The following is a 23,796-nucleotide window of genomic DNA, read 5'->3' as shown; positions in this document are numbered from 1 at the left end:
AAGAATAAAATTGCTTAAAGGCCACTAACAAGCTACTGGGGAAGTGTCCCCGTATACCAATTAATTAATCTCTTGGAATGACGCCAAGAGTTACCACAACTCGAACGAATAATGCCATTTTAGATGCGATTTCGCTACGAAAAACAAAATCGTTTAATTTTATATCATGGAACGTGTGTCTATCAAGTATATTACATTATATACTTTAGTATACACCATTTAAATGATTTTAATTTCAAATTACATGTTCCATATTTAAAGTGATTTGTCATGCAGAGAATATGCTAGTATTACGTCATATAATTATAATTAAAATCGTTTTTAGAACATGACTATTCAGTCACTGATTTTGAACGTAGAGTAAATACAAGTACATGCTATAAATACTGGTACAACAATATGGACAAAGCACGTACAATTGTTGTCCAATTATTACACAACGCTGCAGTAATATTCTTGTTATAATTATTCATTGTTCATAAACTAGAAATTGGGTTAAATGAGAAATTAAACATCATTGTACGCGTTTTGAGTGGAACAAAGAATAGTGTAGTGGATCAGAAGTACTACTTCTTCGTTGGCAAGAATTTTGCTGTATCTGTAGATTTGCATAATCTCAAGTACACTCTAGTGATTTTTAAGGTTAAGATTTTTTTAAGTCTTTGTGTTCTTTTGTTATTAGTGGGGAAACTACAAAGATTATCACATTTTAAGGTATCAATAATTTTATTAAAATAAAAATAAGCTTCAGCATTTGTAGCCGTAATCAAAATTATCGTATAGATTAACTTGATACTTTATTAAACACTGAATTTATTTTTAGTTTTACTAAAATACTAAAATTGTTTATTTTCCTTAAAGGTATGTTCAAGTATAAAGCATTGATCTATATAGTTTACATTACCCTTAATTTGGGCAAATTAGCCAATTACAATAATACATGGAGCGTTTGCCGATAATTTCATACGTTTGGGATTTAGAACAATATTAATGTTTATTTAGATTACTAATAATAAATTCATAGCACAAAGTCATCCGATTTATAATAGTTTGTAGTTCAGTGTTTTACTCATGTTACCGTAATACAATACAATATGTGCATTACGTAAAAAAAGCAATATTGAATATTGTACTAAATAGACTCATTTCCTTATTAACATTAAAACTAATACGTTAATAATACCGATATTTACTTGAATAACGATTTAGTGAAGTAAATTAAATCGATTTTAATGTGAAAATATGTTACTATCAAATTGCTTTACAATAAAAAAGGCGATAGTCTAAAATAATTTTTTTTGTTACGTTTTCACGAGCTCCTTTTAGTTTTTTTTTTCATTACAAGAAGAGAAGATACCAAAAAAGTTATAACAAATATACAAAATTACCGTACTAACAATACAAACAGAAAAAACTTTACAGTAAGATTCAATTAGATTTCTTGGTAACTGTTTATTACGTCACAACTTAATGTCCTAATCTTAAATCAAAATGACTACACGATATTATCAACTTTATGATTATCTCACAAAACGTTAAATCGATTAGCAATTACGTAAATTAGACCCGAAGTAGACGCGTTCTGGTTTACCCTCCGACATAAATTGATCCGGCAGTTGCTGTACATTTACTATCTCGCTAACCATTTTTGTTAGTGGTCGGGGGACAGAGAGAGTTCATAATAAATTTGTTGGTTACACCGAAATAAATGGTATCGGGTCACGTGATTAGGCGATTTGTCGTAACGCGTAAACGATTATTCGTATCATTAGTCATGTTACCACCTTTGATAACGTCAGTAGTTTATTCATTGTGGAATTTATGGTTGGCTGTTATGGGTTTTACATGTAGGTAATTTAATTTATTTATAGGGACCACACTAGCCATTGTATTACCATGTTCATTAAGGTGTAGATAATGGAGAATTTTCGTGGTTAGTTATTTCAGGTATGACAAATTGTTTTGAACACTTTGGCGATCTTAGTAAAGAGTAGAGAAATCAAAACGTCAGTGTTGAGCTTTCTGTACTGTAGAAATTCTTCTCTACGGAAAATTTAAATTGTTTGTTATTAATATATTAGCTATGTCCCGCGGTTTGAATCGCGTTCATTTGAGGTAAAAACGTACCTACATACTAAAATACTATTAAATATTCCTCTATAAATTGACTATTGTATACAAAAATTAGATTAGCACGATTTAGTTCTTTAGATTAGCACGCTTAAATTAACAAACATACTTTTTAGCTTTTTAATCATCAGTCATCATCATCTCCACTCCATCCACTGCTGAACATAGGGCTCCACAAGTTCGCGTCAAGCATGGCGTGGCGTGTTTTGCCCATAGTCACCACGCTAGGCAGGCGGGTTGGTGACTGCAGTGCTGGCTTTGGCGCCTGTCTTTGACCTGTGTATTTCAAAGCCAGCAGTTGGATGGTTATCCAGCATCAGTCGGCTTTTTTAAGTTCCGAGGTGGCAGTGGAACTATGTTATCTCTTAGTCGCCTCTTACGACACCCACGGGAGCTTTTTATATTAATATAGATATTATTTATTTTTGCGAACGGAAGTAAATTTATTACAACATTCCAATAGTCAAATTATCTAAGGCCACGAGAATAAATAAAAAATTTTCTTATCTACACACGATACGCATGAAATAACAATGGCTAACATTCTCGGCTAGATAAATAAAAAACAGAAAATACTTTCATCCTACATCTTATAAAATGAAATTTTACGAAATAAGCGACAAATTTCAATTATATCGAACTATAATAAACAACAAAACATTCCAAATAATGACAAAATAGTCAACAATCACTGCGATTCCACACCCTTTACCCTTTGTCTTCTCAATGTTCATCAACTTCTGGTCAGGGGCGAGTAGAGCGATCAGGCCGTCCATAGTTTCCAGGCAAGTTGGCAAAATTTGATTTGGTGGCAGAGCAAAGCCATGTTTACCATCATCCCGTAATTCAAATGTGATGACATACCTAAAATTTTTAACCACGTATAATACTCATAAATTCCGCCGATAAACTGTCACGCCGTTTGGCGGATTATAAAATTGTACAGTATTTGGTCAAATAAAAAAACAAACTAACTGATCCCTGCGGTATCACCTACGTTAATTTGAGGAAAAACCGTAATATTTTAGGAAAGCCTACTCTTTCTCAATCGGATATATATATTATAACCTAAACAAAAACTCACCTCATGAAAATTATCTTCTTGGCACATTAAAACATTGAACAAAAAAGCAAATGCATTCAATTATAAAAAATATATAAATGTATTAAAATCACTTAAATGAAACTTACGGAACTTTAAAAGTTTTCTTTACCCAACATCCACTGACACCAGATGTTACGTAACCTGAAATACCCAAAAAGTAATTATTTGTATTTTATTGTTTGGATAGGAGTCAAGTGTTCCAAGCATCGGAAGTAAGTTCATTCTTGCAGTACCAGTGTTACTAAGTAAATATATAGGGAAAAGAAAAGGTTCGTGAAGAGAAAGGTAAGAAAAGGAAAGAAAATAACATCTCTTGTTCTCTGGTTCATCTGTTCATTGTACAAAACGTACCTTCTTCACATCGTTTCTTACTACTTATTTTAACTGAGGCACAGCAGGAAATTTCCTGGTCAAAATATGGAGCAGCCAGACTGCGGTAGTACCTAGACCTTACAGAAGATCACAGCTTAATGACACTGTTTTCAAGCAGTGCTGTGTTCCTGTTGGTGAGTAAGGTGACCAGAGCTCCTGGGGGATAATGGCGATGGAGTCGGCAACGCGCTTGCGATGCTTTTGGTGTTGCAGACGTCTATAAGCTAGGGTAATCGCTTACCATCAGGTGAGCCGTACGCTTATTTACCGATCTAGTTATAGAAAAAAAACATACTCTTTTGGCGTGAACATCAAGTTCAGCGCTTTATACTATCCCTTATAATCAAGATCTTTATAAGCTGCAGTCAATTACTCAGCCTTTCTCCTATATAGAGACAGAAGCATTTGCCTAAAATTGGGCACTTTACAGACTAAATCGGTCAATTAGATTTTTGTTCACTGTTTATTTATGATAATAATTTGTCTTATTTATAATATTTCTAGTTAATATCTGTTATATAAAGAATGATTCTCAATGAATTTTAAATAATGCAATGATATCTAATCTTGGGTCTGTATTTACTTTCATTTTCAGAAAAGAGAAATTAAAGAGTAGAAAGTGGAAAAGAGAGAGGAAGAGAAATGGGGAACAAGAGACAGCGAAAGATTATCTTAAGAAACTTCAATTCTTACCAACAGTATCATAAGCTGTTCCAACGCTATACTGTGTCCCGTATCTTTTTGAAATAACCTCACCGGCACGAAGTCCCATATATTGCTGCAAAAAATAAATGAAAAATCCATTAGTTTAATTTTTTTTTGGTTGATTAAGATTTTTCTTGTGGAGTGTACAAAATCATTGTCAACCAATATTTATATTCAACCATATTTATTGAAGGGGATCAGGGAGTAAGACGGTGAATGCGTGACGAGAGCGTGATGAAAAGTGTATCCGAGCGAGGCGAATGGATATTGAGAGGGAGATATCAGTTAGTGAAAATAAAAAGAGAGAGAGTTACGTTTCGTATATTACTGTAGGGGCAACTAAAGAAGTTTTACTTCAGTCGTATGGTCCAAAGCATCATCATGATGATGATGATGATGATGATATGATGGTCCAAAGCATATTCGTTTTTTTATATTAATAACTTGTACTGATATCCTGAATTCGAAGTCCATCCCCCTAATTTGAAAACTTTTCTTATATGTATATATGCTTATTCTATATATATGAAAAGTTTTTGAAATCCAACCGTATATTTCTGTAACGTACATTTGGCAATATAAATTCATTGATAGACTTTGAACACAATTATAGATTATAGAAATTTATTTTTAGTCCATATAAATCGTTTTCAATTGTGAATAGACCAATTTAGTGCATGTAATTAGGTAAAATAACCGGATTTTCCATTTTTTTTTTTAATTTTTCGTGATAGTGTCTGGAAATTATTTTAGCCTTTCTTTTTATATTTAAATACCATGTAATATATGTGTATCTATAATATATATAAACGCGAAAGGTCATTCATCACGAAATCTCCGAAACTATAACACCTACAAACTTGAAATTTGGCAGGTAGACTCCTTATAGGAAGTAGACATCCGCTAAGAACGGATTTTACGAAACAAGGGGGATAAAACGGGGGTTGGAAGTTTGTATGAGAGTCCCATGTTTTTGATGTAAGAGACTTGAAATTTAAAATGTATGCTCTATAGATGGTAACAAGGTGTTCAAATAATGTATCTTTAGAAATCAACTCCCTTTTGGGGTTAAAACGGGGGATGTTACGTTGACTCACTAATCACGAAATCTCCGAAACTATAACACCTAGAAACTTGAAATTTAGCAGGTAGGCTCCTTATAAGGCGTAAGCATCCGCTAAGAACTGATTTTATGAAACTCAACCCTTAAAGGGATAAAACGGGGGTTGGAAGTTTGTATGAAAGTCCTATGTTTTTGAAGTAAGAGATTTGAAATTTAAGATGTTCGCTCTTTAGATTGTGAAAAGGTGTACAAATAATGTATCTTTAGAAATCAACTCCTTTTTGGGGTTAAAAGGGGGATGGTAGGTTGACTCCCTCAACACGAAATCTCCGAAACTATAACATCTACAAACTTGAAATTTGGCAGGAAGGCGCCTTATAAGGCGTAAATATCCGCTAAGAGCTGATTTTACGAAACTCGACCCTTAAGGGGATAAAACGGGGGTTGTAGGTTGGATGAAAGTCTTATGTTTTTGAAGTAAGATATTTGAAATTTAAAATGTATGCTTTATAGATGGTAGAAAGGTGACCAAATAATGTATCTTTAGAAATGAACTCTCTTTTGGAGTTAAAACGGGGGATGGTAGGTTGACTCACTTATCACGAAACCTCCGAAAATATAACAGCTACAAAGTTGGAATTTGGCAGGTAGGTTCCTTATAGGGCGTAGACATCCGCTAAGAACTGGTTTTACGAAAATCGACCCTTAAGGGGATAAAACGGGGGTCGGAAGTTTGTATGAAAGTCTTATGTTTTTGAAGTAAGAGACTTGAAATTTAAAATATATGCTCTATAGATGGTGAAGAGGTGTCCAAATAATGCATCGTAATCTATATATATATAAAAGAGAAAGGTCACTAACTCACTCATCACGGAAACTCAAAAACCGCTGGATGGTCTATCCATCCAGGTTGGACAAAAATAAAATTTGGTAGGGAGGTAGATTATAGTTAGCAGACGTCCGCTAAGAACGGATCTTACGATATTTCAACGCTAAGGGGGTTTAATTGGGGTTGATAGTTTGTATGAAAACTAAAAATGTGGTGTATAAAGAGGTTTTATAAAATTAACTATAAATTATACTAAATTGTGCCTTTTAAAAAGCTACTCAGTTTGATAAGCATTTCAAGTGAATAAATAAAAAAAAATTGCGTTAAACATCTTAATAGTAATACATATCTTCATAACCACGCGGACGTAGTCGCGGGCAACAGTTAGTGTATTATAAAACAAAGTCCCCAAAAGTGTATGTGTTCGATTCGCTCAAAATCTACTGAACTGATTTTCACGCGGTTTCACCATTGGAGAGAGGGCTCCACCATTGGCTAGAGGAAGGTTTACGGAACGGCTAAGCCGATTTGATGAGAGTTTCACTGGAAGTTTGCCGGAAAAACTTTGTGACACACTAATTTCAACGCGGGCGTAGCCGCGGGCACAGCTAGTATATGTGTATATATATATATATTACATATTTATTTTAAGTTATAATATTATTATAATGTGTTATAAAAAAAACGCATTTTGATTATTTTCACTCTAAATTATATAAATATCTAATTATATTCATATTCCAGCATATAACAAATTGTCTGTGCGCTTCGTTCACTAAATGGTATTGTAATTAAAACTTAAAACTTACAACTTCATTAAAGTTTTCATGGTGTTTAGTTGAGAAGGCGTACGGTATAATCATATATTGTCCATAAGAATGAAAGGCAATGTAGTACTTGAGATCTTTACTTTTTTCTCTCACAAAGTTACCCATGGCGGAACTCTCGGCCTCAGAAAACGCTTTCGGCCCACAATATATTTCACTCTTCTTATTGGAACTTACGCCTACAGCTGTTAATTAAAATATAAAAACATTATTTTTGAATATCAATTTTTTAAATTTATTTATACTTTATTGTAAAATGCATCATTCAATTTTACAAATGGCGGATTAAATGCTTAAAAGGTTTTCTACCAGTAAAACCAAGGACGTACAAGAGCTGATGTTCGTAGGTGTGCCATATTTGTAAATGAAAAAAAAATTAAGAAGGCAAAGGAATATACAAGATCTGTGTCACAAAATAAGCAGGATTCAAATTCATTTGTTTATCCTCAGTCAACGGAACAGTAAAATAAAATAAAAATAATTATAACAAAAACTTACTTCCGAACGCAATTCCAAAATTCCTATTAATATCCACACCGTTAGAATTCTTTCGACGCATCCGATCCTTTGAATAAAAGATGATATATTATATAAAAAAATCGCTATTACTAGCATTTCAGTATGTACATTAAAATTTCGTTACATATTTAAAGAAAATGCCCGTGATAACTATTTGACGATATTTATTTCACATTGTAATTGAATGTACTGTTTTTGAGAATTCAAGCCTATAATTCTTGTTCCTAATGAAGATGATTGAAGTGAGTAAACACTTCAAGTAAGTACTATTACTTATTATTTGTAATAACAAGTAATATAATGTATATAAATAAAAATGAATGTTGCTAAGCGCAAAACTCGGGAATGGCTCGACCAATTCGGCTAATTTATTTTTTTGTATGTTCCTTAAGACCCACGGAAGGTTTTATTACAAAAAAGAAAAAATAGAAAAAAATTTAATACTAACTTTTGATAGAATGAAGTCTATCAGGGCCGCTATTTATTGTATAATTCTGCATTGAAATTACAACCAGGTAAAAATATAAAGAATAACGGAAAGCAACTGTCGCGTATTATTATTATAATTATATTTATTTACTAGATGTGCCCCGTGGTTTAACCCACGTTAATTTGAGAAACAAATATACTAAAATATTATATAGCCTATCGATAAATGGGCTATCTAACACTAAAATAATTTTTCAAATCGGACCAGTATTTCCTGAGATTAGCGCGTTCAAGCAAACAAACCAAAAAAATATTGATTTTCGTGGCAGCATAGTTTCTAATGTTATAGATCGAAAAATATAAAATTTCATATCATTCAAGGCGATGAAAAGGACAGCGAACGCTTGAATTTCTCTGATAAAATTTCAAAACACATGTACTACGTCTGTCAATCAAAGACACGATGTATATACCCATTTTTCTTCTACTTTTCCCTAATAAAAAAAGGTTTTGGATAGATTAATCCATTTTCAAACTATTATAGTTAGAGTCCGTATTGTTTGGAGAAGTGCAGTTGTTTAATAAGATACCGGTTGACATTTAAAAACACTAGCAATACCCGTGCAAATATTTCGCATTAAATAAATATAAGAATTGTCAATAATGTTGGCGTTGTTTCAAATTTCAAAGCCCTCAATATAATTTTAATAATTAATTAATTTACAAAAACCAAAATCACTAATGTATTTTTTAGTTGTGGATGCCGGTATAGCAAGCAATTATGTATAAAACTATATATAATTTATGTGGAGTAATTGTGAGGTTTTTTTCTAAAAAGGAGGCAAACATCTTAGACTTAGTGCATTAATTAATATGATAACATTGAGATAGTGTAAAATCAAGAAATAGTACAAGGAACGAATAAACGATTCCTAACATTCTGGAAGTTAAGTAGCTGATGCAGCATATAAACATAGTTGATGTTAAAAATAACCTTAAGATGAGTGTATTCATATCCATCAGGATTTAGGACAGGTATGAAGTACCATTCGTAGGATTCAGCTATAGTCCTCAATGCTATATTTCCAGTTTCTTTACTTGTGAGAATTTGATGCAGGAAATATGTTACGAATGCTATTGAAATCCATTCTCTGGCGTGGATACCACCTTCTATGATAACTTTGGGCCTGGAAATTGGATCATTAGTGTTGCATAATCATTAAAATATAACATGTAATACACCATTATGAACGCAAAATAGGGACTATTTGATGGCAGCTGAGTTTTTTTTTTATACATATAATTAGGTCGGCAAACAAGCGTACGGCTCACCTTATGGTAAGTGATTACCGTAGCTTACATATAGACGCCTGTAACACCAAAATTGTCGCAAGCACGTTGCTGACCTTACCCCTGACCCTCCCCAGAGCTGGTCACCTTACTCACCACAGTAACAAAATACAGCTGGAGAGCAGTGCCATTTAGCTGTGATCTTCTGTAAGGTCGAAGTATTTTTCTATTCAGGCTGCTCCAGGTTTTGAGCAGACTATTTCCTGCTTTGCCCTTCCTGAGTTAAAATTAAAATTTAATGTATTTAACGTAACGTAAAATAAGGTTTTTTAAATATTTTTAAACCATTATAATGACATATGAACGAGCGATCCTCCCAGTAGCATCTTGACTCTGTAGCGTATGGACGACGGAAACACCAGAAGCATTGCAAGTGCGATGCAAACTCGCTCCCGATCCTACACTTTGACTACTTTACTCACCACTGTAATACAATACAATAATACTTGAAAGCAGTTTCATTTGTCTGCGACCTTATTTAAGGTTAAGGTATTTATCTAGTAAGGCTTCTCTAAATTTTGAACAGAACAACAATATTTCCACACACATACTACACGTAGAAAAAAAATAACAACTTTTATCATTAATCAAACACGTTACTTGTTTTTTGTACTTCCCACTACAATTCTAGCTGCTAAAATATCTCGTTTTTCTTTTGTTGTTCCTATGCTCTGCAATTGCATTGATTCCGGATGCATTCTATTAAGATCGTGGAGCCAATTGTAAATGTCATCCAATCGGAAGTAACTGCGCCAGTCGAATGAGTCCATATTTCGTCTTATATACGTTTTTACAGTTTGCTTGTCAAATGCACTGAAAAATAATAAAATGAAAAATTCAAGTTCTATTGAAAATACGTAGTATACTTTACGGAAAATTTATTGCCAAGACATATATAGGTACGTTCATTCATAAATTAGCTAAAAATAATCAAACTATTTTCAGTTCTTGCTAAAAATTGTAACAAAGATATACATATGGAAAAAATGGTGTAACAGGTGCAATATCCCTTAAATTTTCTACAGAAAATAATATATAGTATAGAATTTGCGTATTTAAATTTGCTCTTCTAAGATTATAAGTCTAAATTGGTGTTTTATATATATATAATTGCCAGACTATTAAAAGTCAATCAATATGATAAATTTTATAAGCTCAATAAAAGAAGTATTTCAACTCAAAAAAAAAACAAGCGTAGTTGCAAAACATCGCTGTTGAAAAGATCATAAGTTAATTTTCATGGCTCTGCAGGTTCATTGATATTAATATTTTCATATTACCAAATTGAGTGTAAGTTAAAAGTGCTTTAAGATCTTAACTGCTTTTTATACTAAAGTATCAATAAAAAATTATAAAAGTTCTTGTATTAAAATAACGATTCGTTATACTTACCAATAGCAATATATATATATATATATATATATATATATATATATATATATATATATATATATATATATATACTAGCTGACCCGGCCACGCGTTGCTGTGGCTAAAGTTTTTGTTATATTACATTATAGTAAACAATCTAAGAGGAACAATAAGAGAACATCAGTCACGGAGTCCACTATGCTTTTTCACACAGATGGTATTTGTTCGTAGATTTACCATAGCAGCGCCATCTATTGATTACTTACTCAACCCAGTCGAAAGTTATCGACATCTGTTAGAATCATTTGGAGTTAACAGATAATTGTGACTGTCAAATAATAACAGACAAATAATTAGCAATAAATTAAAATTGCGACTATAATTTGAGATTTAAACTATCCTATCTCTCAAGTTGGATCGAACTGCACATGGTGTGCGAATTTTATTATAATCGGTTAAGTGGTTTAGGAGTCCATTGAGGACAAACATTGTGACACGAGATTTATGTATATTAAGATATATATATATATACATATATACTAGCTGACCCGGCGAACTTCGTATCGCCTAACACAAACTTTATCGTATGCTATTAAAGTTCAAATTGACTTTTAAGTATTATCACAAATCTTTTGTATGGGAGTATGTATAGAAAAGTGTTGTTTTTAGACTTTTTCAGGAAATTTTAATTTTTTTTTTGAATTTTTCTCTCCGTAAGAACCATCCTCGTACTTCAAGGAATATTTTAAAAAAATAATTAGCGAAATCGGTCCAACCGTTCTCGAGTTTTGCGCTTAGCAACACATTCAGCGATTCATTTTTATTATATATATAGTAGTAAATATTTATTAAAGAGAAATAGTGCACGGATGAAACAGGAAAATGAAATATAACAAATGTTTTTGGGTCATTAGTTACGTAGAAAATACTTGATTACCTTTGAATATCTTCTATGATGGTCGTCAAATATATTCCTTGATTTAAAGAATCTCTTGTGAATTGCCTCTTCTTTTCTGGAGGAATTACAAATTCCACTGGTCTATAAACAAGTCCAGGCGGTCTCCAATAATTTGCATTATAATTTTCACTTAAATTCTTAAAGAAATCCAAGTGTTTCTCCGTCACAGGTATTCCTCGGTATAATGTATGGTTGTGATATTTTTTTGAAGAACAAAATGTGCAGTGTACGAGGAAAATTAAATATAATATTATTTTCATTGTAAATCGGAATGAGCATAAATATTTTTGTGTTAATATTTTAGACCGACGAGATTTACAACTCACATCTTGACTTAGATAATTGTCAAATTGAAGTTTGAATTTCTTTAAAAAGGTTTGCTATAACAGTGTTACTCTTTATAAGATTTTAGATTGCCATGGTTACTTCTATTACTAAAACTATTCAAAGATGGGATATTTACCATGGCTTTTTTATTTGCATTTTTGCAGACTCGATATTTCGACATTAACTGCGAATGTCTTGTCCACGAGACTGAAATTCGCGGTTAGATTTTGACGGCTTTGGCAATATCCATACCGGACTTCCTCCTTTCTCACACGTTTGCTGCGTTAACACTGGTCATCACTACCATTGTTCTTTAACCCCTACCATTGTCGTTTCTTTACGCACACTCGACACTCCATTCCGTGTTTTACAGACGACACTCACCGTATCGATTTGCAAATTGTTTATATCACTCTTCACGGGTATGCGAAAATGAAAATAAAAAAAACATGGTAAATATTCCGTTTTTGAATAGTTTTAGTATTACTCTTGTATGTAAGTTTGAGGAATAGTGTAAGTGTTGTAGTAGTAGTATTTGTTATTTACTAATTTTTTTCTTCTTCTTAAATGAATACTTTTTGGACTGTTTACCTCGCTGTATGAAACACTTACTCATGACCATGGGTTGACTGGAAGAAATCTCTTTCAGAGATTATAATTAAACATCATTATATTTCTAAATCTATTTTAAATGCAATAAAGTAATATAAATATGGTCTGGTCAGAATTTTTTAGGCAACCCTTTCGTATTTATCTTCCTAATCTCATATATAATTCTCTAGTGTCACAATATCAGTTACAATACTCCTACAAAACGGCGACACCGATTTTTATGAAATTTTGTGTGCATATTGGGTAGGTCTGAGAATCGGCCATATGACTAATTTAGTGAAATATTTGCGTACAAGCAAAATATGTTCATATATGAATAAAATTCATAAAACATTAAATTTAAGATATTTATTTAAATAACATATATTTTTATATTTATCAAAAATATCAATAAAAAATATAAAATAAAATAATCACAAAATTAATATGCATCGGCTTTAAATTAGTAGCTGAGCTGAAAATTTCTCTTCTAACATATCTGTGTCTGACCGTCATTAGTTCGACTAAGCCTAGAAGCATTTCCTTGCAAGCTGGTAGAATTTTCTCAGGTGGCAAAGCGTATCCGAAGGTGCCGTTGTCACGGAGTTGAAAGGCCAATGAATATCTGAGATGTGATATTTTTATATGAATTGAATAACATTATAAATGAAAATGAGGAAATTTTGTATATAGAAATATTTTTAAAACTATTATTACTATAGGCGAAATAATTTCGGATTTACTAGATTAGTCAGTGCATAATTGTTCAAAAATTATTTTCAAGCTTACCTATTTCGATGAAATTCACCAGAAGTCTAGAGGTTTTTTGTGCTAAAAAATGTTTTCGTGAACTTTTACATTACATTTGAAATGATAAAAAAATTTTGACAAAGAAAAAAACAAAAAGCCTGAGTCAGCCAAGGATTTATGAAAACCACTATAAATTACATTATGCCTCAAGTCAAATACTGTTTTGGTCTATATGTTGAAACAGATTTGATATGACAGTTTCAGAATATTCAATTGCAACTGTTATTTGTACGACTTTTAGGTTGGTTGATGTGTTGTGTGGGATAAAGATGGCTTAGTGGCAAGACGGTTTGGCAGTTTCAGAAGTGGAATAACTTATTAGCCTATGCACCAATTCCAACCGCTATGGTAACGAAAGAGGCTTCAGTCAAGCAATGTGACATTTGCTGGTTTTTTTTTTTAGTTCAAACACGACAACTCTTGCGTACTTTAATAAATTCAAAGACGAATAGAAGCAACGGTATACCAAAGCTGTACCGAAGAACATCGTACATTGTTACATATGGATACCTATTGAGTTACGTGAGTTAAAACTTGAGAGTATCGCAATTTGTGTTGAAGTCTAAGTTTGAAACTGTTAATATTTTACTTTAGAAGACAGACGATACACATATCGAACAATCTAAGGAAGTTTAATTCAATATTCCATACGCTATTAGAAATTATACCTCTAAAACATTCACAATGAAAATGTTCATTATTTTTCGATGAAATAATTTTAATAAGAAATATAACCGTGCTTCGGAGAGGACGTCGAGCTGTCGGTCCCGGTTTTTATAACGTCGGTCCCGGTTTTTATCATAGATACTTGAAAGCCTTCCTTATAGAAGAGAATATAGCCGCCAACCGTCAGTGGAGCAGCATGGTGGATTAAGCTACGATCCTTCTTCTATATGGAAAAAAAGGCGTATGCCCAGCCGTGAAACGTACAGGCTGAATCAACTATCAATCAAGAAATATTTATGTGTATACTTTGTGTAATACTTACTTCACTTTATAAGTCTTCTTTACCCAAGATATGCTGTCACCAGAAGCTCTGTATCCTAAGGAAAATAAACATTAAAAAAAAGTTCCAACTCATAAGCTATTTACTACATATCTGCTCTTACCGTATGTGTCGTAAATAGTTCCGACTCCATATTTGACGCCATTCAATTTATACATTTTCAATATTGCTTGTTTCCCATAATTTTCCTGTAAACGGAATTTGAAATTCAAAACTCGAATGAATATTCCGTTGTAGCGCGTCTACGGTTTGAAAACCTCTGAATTCTTATACAATTCTATATATTTTCCTTAAGTTACGTATTTTTTGTTCGCAACGGAAATTAAATGTATTTTATTTTGTACTTAAATCTTATTACAATGACATAATTACGTTTGTAAAAAGATACAAACGTTAAATATTAAAATGAAAAGGGTTTTTTTAAATGTAAAAGTTAAAGAAAGAAAAGTAAACAAAAGAATTTTATGGCCGTGTCCTTGATCTTCTTTTACGCAAAAACTGGACATTCGTATTGTTTGGAATCTTTAGTCCAATCCAGTAAAATATTAACGTTGATAATAATTAAAATATTTCTAAGCCTGTACAATATTTTTTAGTAAATTAATATTTCATTTCGAAAAAACAAACAACTTTTAAATAATGTGAAACAGGCTTCTTGGAAATATTAAATTTTTCTAGTTATGAATTTTGTACTGACAATACTATCAGGTGCTTATAGTGATATATCAAAAAATATTTCACGAGAAGGCATAAATGCTTCCCAGTTTTATTGTTCATATACATCGATACTTTTTTTATTTGTTGTTACTCGACTCTCGTCGACGTTATTGTTTTCATATCAAGAACACCGACGGGCACTAAATTATTATTGTATCTACAAGTATCATACGTCCCCTATTTGCTTAATGGCTTTGAAAGGCTTAAGGGAAGCCGAATAGCAAAGATGCATTACTACGATATGCATGGCTACGTCAACTATCATAAATAACATCCGTAAATTATGGCCTGCGGAATTCAACCGCAAGGGTATGTTACATTACACACATTAGCGTGATCGAATTAAGAAAGTGTAAGTGTATTAATTAGAAACTATTTGATCTACATTTTTGTTATTGTTAAATTGTTTCGCAATGTTGGTTACGCTATTACCTCAATAAATCATCATCATCATCATCATCATCATCATCATCATCATCATCATCATCATCATTTCAGCCTATCACAGTCCACCGCTGGACATAGGCCTCCACAAGCTCACGCCGAAAATGGCGTGAACTCAGTCATGTGTGTTGCCCATAGTCACCACGCTGGGCAGGCGAGTTGGTGACCGCAGGACTGGCTTTGTCGCACCGAAGACGCTGCTGCCCGTCTTAGGTCTGTGTATTTCAAAGCCAGCAATTAGATGGTTTTCCCACCATCGGTCGGCTTTTTAAGTTCCAAGGTGGAACTGGAACTGTGTTATCGCTTAGTCGCCTCATACGACTCCCACGGGAAGAGAGGGGGTGGCTATATTCTTTACTACCGTAGCCACATGGCTCTCACCGCACCTCAAGGCACCATAATAAATCGTAAGATATTAATTTACGTCTCGAATTCTTTTAAATAATAAAGTTAATATAAAACTAGAAAAAATATTTTTACAAATGAATTCGTGAATCGACGTAGATGTAAAAAAACTGTAAAATAATAATAATACATTTATAAAAATCCGCTAGCTCTCCATTATTTGTCATAAACTTTTTTAAAGTTATTTAAGAAACTCCGCCCCCGCTGTCTCTTATGTGTGTATAATAAGGCTAGTACAAACTGAGCTTGAAATAAATCTTTTGTATGAAGCAACAGCCTATTTATGTCTACAGCCTCTTCCATTTAATATTTGCTTAGCTTGACCTACTAAGCTACTCTGGTTTTAAATTTTAGAAAAAAGTTTGAAAGATCTTTACATATTGTAAAAATATAATTATAACACTATTTCTTTTTAAAAACTAAATATTTCTATCGAAATTTTAACTATCTTGAGTCTTTTTTTTCTCTTTAATTTATTGTACTCTTCATAAATTGTTGTTTGAATTGTGCTCAGAAGCTTTGACCTCGTTTAAACTGGTACATCTAGAATTATTGAAATTTCTAGAACTTGAGATTAATGATGATAATTGCGGAAAACCGAGATGTTTGGCGCGAACTTGGGGAGGCCTATGTCCAGCAGCGGACTGCGATAGGTTTTAGTGATCACGATGATGATGATGACATTAATTGTAATGATTCTTGCATATGCGCTTATATTTTTTTTTAATTTTCAATACACTTCAAATTTATTATTCAGAACTCAAGAAATATCTCTCCTAACGCTATCTAACTATCTAGCTAAACGTCTTTAATAATGGTACTTGAAAATATTCTTGTTATGTATTCCTAAACAGATGTTTCTAGTTACGAGTCAGGCTCACCTACGCTTGCAAATGGATGAATTACAACGCTGCAAGTAATTCTACTACCTATTATGTTCTATAATGTGATCTGTTTATGTGGAAGACAAATGCGCAATTGACTTTCAGACATTGTATCAGATTTGAGGTCATATTTTAAACAAAACGTTAACGGTTATTGTGTTAAAATGTTATTTTCAATAACTTAAAAAAAAAAAAACGAATGTGGTACCAAAAAATTCTAGCCCTTCTAACTTAGTAAACTTGACCTTACAGAAGACCACAGCTAAATAATACTGTTTTCGAGCAGTGTTGGTTTCCTGTTGGCGAGTAAGGTGACCAGAGCTCCTGGGGGGAATTGGGGATAGAGTCCGTAACGCTTCTGTTCTTATATAAGTTATGGTAACCGCTTTCCATAAGGTGACGCGTACGGTTGTTTGCCGACCTAGTTGTATAAAAAAAGGGTGTGTGTACTTATGTACGCACGTAAGAATGTATACTTCATTGGCTAGCTAACGGCACGTTGCAAACTTCTTCTTCGCGGACTAACTTTAGGGTGTCGGCTTTTTGTGAGGGTATGTGTGCGCATTGTAAAAATTTATTCTCATCATTTTTTCCTAACGCGCCAAAAGAGGTATAACTTAAAAAAAAAAACTGTGGTTTTCGAATTAGCAAATTGATTCAAATTACTAAATCAATTTACACAAACGATGCCTTACCATTTCCGAAAAGTTTTCAATATGTTTCACTCTATCAGAATAAGGTATAATTATTTTCTGTCCATAGGAATGGAAAGCAAAATAAAAGTTCAGACTTCCGTGATGAAGGTGTACAAATTTCGATAAAGCTTGAGTTTCAGGTTCAGAAAAAGGCTTCGGTCCGCAATAATATTCGTTTTTGGGATTAGTACTTCCTCCGTGTTCTTAAAATACAGACATTTTAATCAGTCGACGGATGCAAAAATTAAAAGATTAATAAAATGCTGCAATATTTCGAATTATGTGAACAAAGAATCTTACTGCAGAAATTGTAATCAAAATTTCTGTTTAAATCTACACCGACAGTTCCATTTCCGAGGTCTCTTCTATTTTTACGCCATAATCGATCCTTAAAATATTGAAACAGTTAAAATACTTTGTATTGTGTGAATTAAATAATTCATACCGTCTTTTTACTAGTAGTAATGAAACCAATAAATAGCATTTGATTTATTATATTTATTAGCTAGCTGTGCCCGTGACTTTGTCCGTGCGTGGCGTTTGCGTGGAATTAAAAAAATGTGGTTCAGTTCGCAGAGTTACAAAATAAAATCTAATCTAAAATAAAAGTAGCCTAAGTTACTCCTTATTACATCTGCCAGTGAAAGTCCCGTCAAAATCGGTCCAGCCGTTTCAGAGATTAGCCGGAACAAACAGACAGACAGACAGAAAAATTATAAAAATGTTATTTTGGTATATGTACCGTGTATACACACATATGCATTAAGTAAAAAGCGGTTAGTTTAATATTAAAAACACTCACTCCAATTTTATTTATTTGTATAGATTGTATAGATTACATCAATAAAAATTTGCATTGTTAATACAAAAAGTATAAAGCCGAAAACGTACATTACGTGTCCATTCAATATATTTTGATTCTTGTCAAATTTATTCGATAACATTGAATCGGTACAAAAATACTTACAACCCTCATACTGTAATCGTACCCATCTGGATTTACGACAGGTATCAAAAGCCATTGATATTTCCTTGCGACTTGTTTAAGTTTGTTATTGAGTGATTTGTCAGCGTTGAGGAGTTTGTGTATGAGATAAGTCACAAATTCAGTAGATATCCATTCATTACCGTGGATAGCACCAACCGCTATAACTTTAGCTTTAGCTTTTGGATTTTTGAATTCAACCGCTAATATTTCCCTTCCTTCGGCAGATTTTCCTACTGCCCTCAAAGCTATTTTGTCTGAATGAGCTGATGTGATGTCAGTCATCCATTGATAAACTCCTTTTAAATCATGATAAACATTCCACGGATATGAATCCCATTTCGCGCGTACATACGACATAATTTTTTGATGATTAAAAAATCTAAAATTAGAAATTATATAACATTTACTTTATTTTATCGTAAAATAAAAAACGAAATGGTAAATTAGATTAATGATCTGTTTAAAGGAAAATGTTTGCGAGATTTTCAGAAAGGAAATTTTCAGAAGTTTATAATGTAAGCTGACCCCGCAAACGTTCTTTTACCATATACCTCAATATCCCCCTCTTATAACTTAGGGGTATAAAAAATAGATATTGACCGATTCTGAGACCTACCCGATATGCATACAAAATTTCATAAAAATTGGTCCAGCCGTTTTGGTAAGTAACATTGTGGCACGAGAATTTTATATATAAGATTAGTCAAAATGTTCGTATGTTATTTAAAGTCACCTAGTTGTACACGCAAACAAGTTCTTTTATTCAAGATTCTGTCGTTAAAAGACTAAATTATGCATTAGATGTTCTTATTGTACATCGGAAATTCAAATTTTCACTAACAAGATAATATAGTTTTCTTTTTAAAACTTACTGTTGTACGTTTTCTGATAATACCAATCCATTGATACGAAAATGTTTCAATCTCTCTTTGAACATGTCCAAATCGACTGGATCAACTAGAATTTGAATATCATGAAACATCTTATACGGTCTTGTCCAAAACATAACATTTAAATATTTCTGCTGTTCTAAATTTTGCAAGAAAACCAACTGATATCTTTCTATTGGTACTACATTATATAAAGTGTAATTTTCATAAGTTTTACTTTTACAATAATAGAAATTTATCACAAATATTAAAACGTGAACAATAAACTTTATTTTCATTGTGTAAAAATAATAAAAAAATATCTATTCTTCGAAAAGTGTCTACATTTGACAAGACTGACGTCGCTATTGCCATCAAAGAGGAATTGTCTTCGTTTTATCAACTAAAATATTACAGTCTTCGTAAAGAGCCTGTATATCACTTTAAGTAAATACGTTTGAAATGCTTTTAGTATCAGATTATTCTACCTTTGATATCATAAATATTTCATAAAAATGAAGACATTAAGATAATTTTAATATTTTGTTACTATTTATTAAGTTTCATTTATAGTTAATCTCTTTTGCTCGCAACTAGGTCCTTGTGTTTTTTTTTTCTTTTATTTTAAACCTAATTTATTAAAATATATCTCAGTAAATTGTATTTCAAACGAGTTATTAATTCGCGATTTATTTTAATATAGTTGCATTAACTATAATTTAGATAATAACATATTAGTGGAGAGGGGGCAGAACCTAACTGATGCACCAGTAGTTACAAATTTGATCATTTCCGGTTACAATTGTTTTTACAGGCCATAAAAATTATTGTGACTCTTAAGAGTGGATTCGCGCCCTACTGGGGACCATTGAATGTAAAGCATTATTATTTTGTTGTTTAAGCGTTCCTCGTGATAAAATATAAAAGTTCTGCTGTATGTTCATATTTTCAGTTTTATTGCAAATTTTATATTTCACAAAAAAAAATATAATTTTTACCGGAGAAGACTCTAAACATTAGTTACTAAATTAAAAAACAGTTGAAATTTTTTTTGTAACGTATAATATTAAAAAAAAAATACAAACAATTTTTTTTTATATTTTTAACTTTTAGAGAAAATTTCATTCTTACCTTACAAAAAAATTAATCCCATGTATTATTAATTTTATTTTTAGTAGTTTTTATATAAAGAAGCTGATCTCAATTTACCAGTTTCATAAATTTCTTGATAACGACATAAAAATTTACTGTAACCGTTAATTACACTAAATGAATAGTAATTTTTAATTAAAGCTTAAAAGTGGTGCAAAATGTTGAACAAATTCAAACCAGTGCCGACGTCCAACTTTGCGCATTATTCACAAAAACTTATTGCTTTAGACAGTAGAGTTTCTTCCTTTACTTTCATCGAAGCAAACTTTTAATGAGCCGGAATTTGTTACTGTGTGTCAACAGGGTCTCGTTTACCGTAGTCAATTTTGTTTAAAGTTTTGCTGGATTAAAATTATACGAGCGACCGGTTCAGTGGATAGTGAAAGTGGAAATTGACTTACGATATAAATAGTATTTATCTGTATCATTCATCATTGGCCGTCTGTTGCAGACGATTGAGAAAAGTGTCCTCTCCACAGACAGACTCGCGCCTAGGACACTCTTCAGGAACACGCAGAGTTGCCTAAGCTCTGCGCTACCCTCTCGACCTCACTGGATAGGCCCACAGGAACCACGAGTCGATACGTATAGAGCCAGTTCGGGTGCAGGAGTCTTTCGCATTTTATTGCTATGCCACGAATGCCTGACTGAGACGCCATTCCGGGTTTCAAATGAAGTTTTCTTTCTCCAGGATTCTGATGATTTTGAGCCAAATTTATCCCTCGGTCGCCTTTTACGATCCCCACGGGAAGAAAGGAGGAGGTGCTATTCTACTCGGCCGACACCACACGGTAATTATACAACTTAACGGTAAATTAATGAAATTTTGCTTGTCAGAATGGTTTGGTTTTAAGTCAACTGAGGTAGGGCTCAGCGGGAAATCTCGTGTTCAAAATCTTCGTAAACATTCAAAAATAACGACGCGTTGGCGCAGCGGTCATCACACTGGCTGTTGCGCTGGCGGTCCCGGGTTTGATTCCCGCTCACGACAGACATTGGTATCGGCCATATAGATGTTTGTCGTGGTCTGGGCGTTGTGCTTGTGTATTGTGTGTGTTTCCGACCCCTAACACAGAAGAAAATCCTACTGGGGTCAGTTGTGTGTGAAGCGTTTATTTATTTATTTATATAATATAGAGCAATGGTGGGAATCGAACCCAAAACCCCCGGAGTAGAAAGCAGGGTCACTACATACTGCGCCACCCGGCTAGTATAATTTTTATGTTAACGCTTCAGCCTGTAATATCCCACTGCTGACCATAGGCCTCTTTCCCCATGTGGGAGAAGGATCAGAGCTCAATTCCCCATTGCGGGTTGGCGGGGATATATTACCTACTATGAGTAACGATCGCGATCAAACACCCAGACCACGGAAAACATCTTTATGGCCAATACAAATGTTTGTCATGTGCGGAAATCGAACCCGCTACCTACAGTGCAACAGCCACAAACCAGTGCTGTGACCGTTGCGTCAACGCGGCGGCAATTTAAAATCGAATGGTAAAATAGAAAATCGAAAAGAATCGATTAGAAAATCGAATTGACAAAAAATTGAAAATCGATTAGAATCGATTATACATTTTATTATAAAATCGATTACAAAATCGATTATAAAATCGAACAGAAAATCGAATATGATTGAATTAAAATGGAATAGAATTAACAAGAAAATCGAATAGAATAAAACAAAATAGAACAGAATAGAACAGAACAGAACAGAACAGAACAGAACAAATAGAACAGAATAGAACAGAATAGAACAGAATAGAACAGAACAGAACAGAACAGAACAGAACAGAACAGAGCAGAACAGAGCAGAACAGAGCAGAAAAGAGTAGAACAGAGCAAAACAGAGCAGAACAGAGCAGAACAGAGCAGAACAGAGCAGAGCAGAACAGAGCAGAGCAGAACAGAACAGAGCAGAACAGAGCAGAACAGAACATAGCGGAACAGAGCAGAACAGAGTAGAACAGAGCAGAACAGAGCAGAACAGAATAGACAGTCTTTAACTGAGGTAGGGCACTGCATGAATTTCATGCTCAAAATATGGAGCAGCCCAACTGGGGTAGTACCTTACAGAAGATCACAGCAAAATAATACTGTTTTCAAGCAGTATTGTGTTCCTGTTGGTGATTAAGGTGACCAGAGCTCCTGGGGGGATTGAGGATTGGGTCGGCAACGCGCTTGCGATACTTCTGGTGTTGCAGGTGTCTATAAGCTACGGCAATCGCTTACCATCAGGTGAGCCGTACGCTTGTTTGCTGACCTAGTGACATAAAAAAAAAAAAAATTGAACTGAATAGAACAGATTTTTTTTGGTATCGCAGGGGACCATTATGACTCATTTACGGGTGATACCCAGGACACCCGGGTAGGCAGTCCTAGACCGTATGTCGGCTTCAGCACTTGGGGGAGCCAATACCGATCAAATCCCCGCGGGAGCCTTCAGCTGCTTTAATTGGAGGGTCCCGGATCTGCAGGCAACAGGATCCCTCCAGCGACCGGCTAGCCACGGCGAAAAGGCCAGACTTCTCCTACATGGGCTCTGGCTCACCGGTGAACGATCCTGACGATGCCATGTCTAGCAGGACCGGGTTCCCATCCCGACCCGACAGAGCACAAGGGCGTTACTGGAGGCGCATTAAGTAGCGCCTCCTACGCTCCCCCGTTCGTTGCCTGCGGACAGTGGCCTCGTCGGTGGCCTCCTCTCTCATCCGCTCGTCGTTATCCTTCTGGGATATTACTGTGTCGCAGAAGGAGACCATCGCCGTCCAGGACTCGTCGTCGCCGAGCATCGCGTTGATGACGCTCGGCAGTGACAAGTCCTCCCCATGGACTGTCGTCAAATCGCGACGCAGCGCCACCCATCTCGGGCACACCTCGAGGGTGTGCTGGGCTGAGTCCACCGCCGCGCCACAATCGTGACATCCAGTCATTGGCTCCTTTTGGGCCGTCTGACACAAGTATTCACCAAAGCAGCCGTGCCCGGTGTGAACTTGCGTCAGACGGAAGGTAACGGGCTTGCGCTTACGGCGCATCTACCGCTCAAGGACCGGGCGCAAGGCAGCTGTTATGCGTGTGCCATACGGCTGCTCCGCCAGATCCTCCCCCCACCTCCGCATTAATGCTTATTGCCCCATCCAGCGCACCCGTAGGATCCCGTCCAACGTCTTCTCACCAAGAACCCTCCTACCCGAGACGTATGAGTAGGTCTCGGCAAGGACCTCCGCCACGAGAATAGAACAGAATA

At 34.2% G+C, this 23,796-nt stretch overlaps 1 protein-coding gene across 1 annotated transcript; it reads right to left on the bottom strand.

Moving 5' to 3' along the window:
- Positions 1–507: 507 nt before the first annotated feature.
- LOC123662450 (zinc carboxypeptidase A 1-like) lies at positions 508–19,507 on the bottom strand. The gene is made up of 15 exons (XM_045597293.1): positions 19,398–19,507; positions 18,505–18,904; positions 17,838–17,925; positions 17,538–17,740; positions 14,496–14,580; positions 14,375–14,429; positions 13,085–13,201; positions 11,638–11,931; positions 9,930–10,142; positions 8,974–9,166; positions 7,530–7,596; positions 7,014–7,216; positions 4,301–4,385; positions 3,322–3,376; positions 508–598 (listed from the first exon to the last, which is right to left on the bottom strand). Exons 1-15 carry the CDS (start codon positions 19,505–19,507, stop codon positions 508–510), a joined length of 2,259 nt encoding a protein of 752 aa, XP_045453249.1.
- Positions 19,508–23,796: the final 4,289 nt, after the last annotated feature.

This window comes from Melitaea cinxia, chromosome 18 (genome assembly GCF_905220565.1).
Source record: "Melitaea cinxia chromosome 18, ilMelCinx1.1, whole genome shotgun sequence".
Taxonomy (NCBI): domain Eukaryota; kingdom Metazoa; phylum Arthropoda; class Insecta; order Lepidoptera; family Nymphalidae; genus Melitaea; species Melitaea cinxia.
This window is presented reverse-complemented; position numbering and strand designations above follow the sequence as displayed.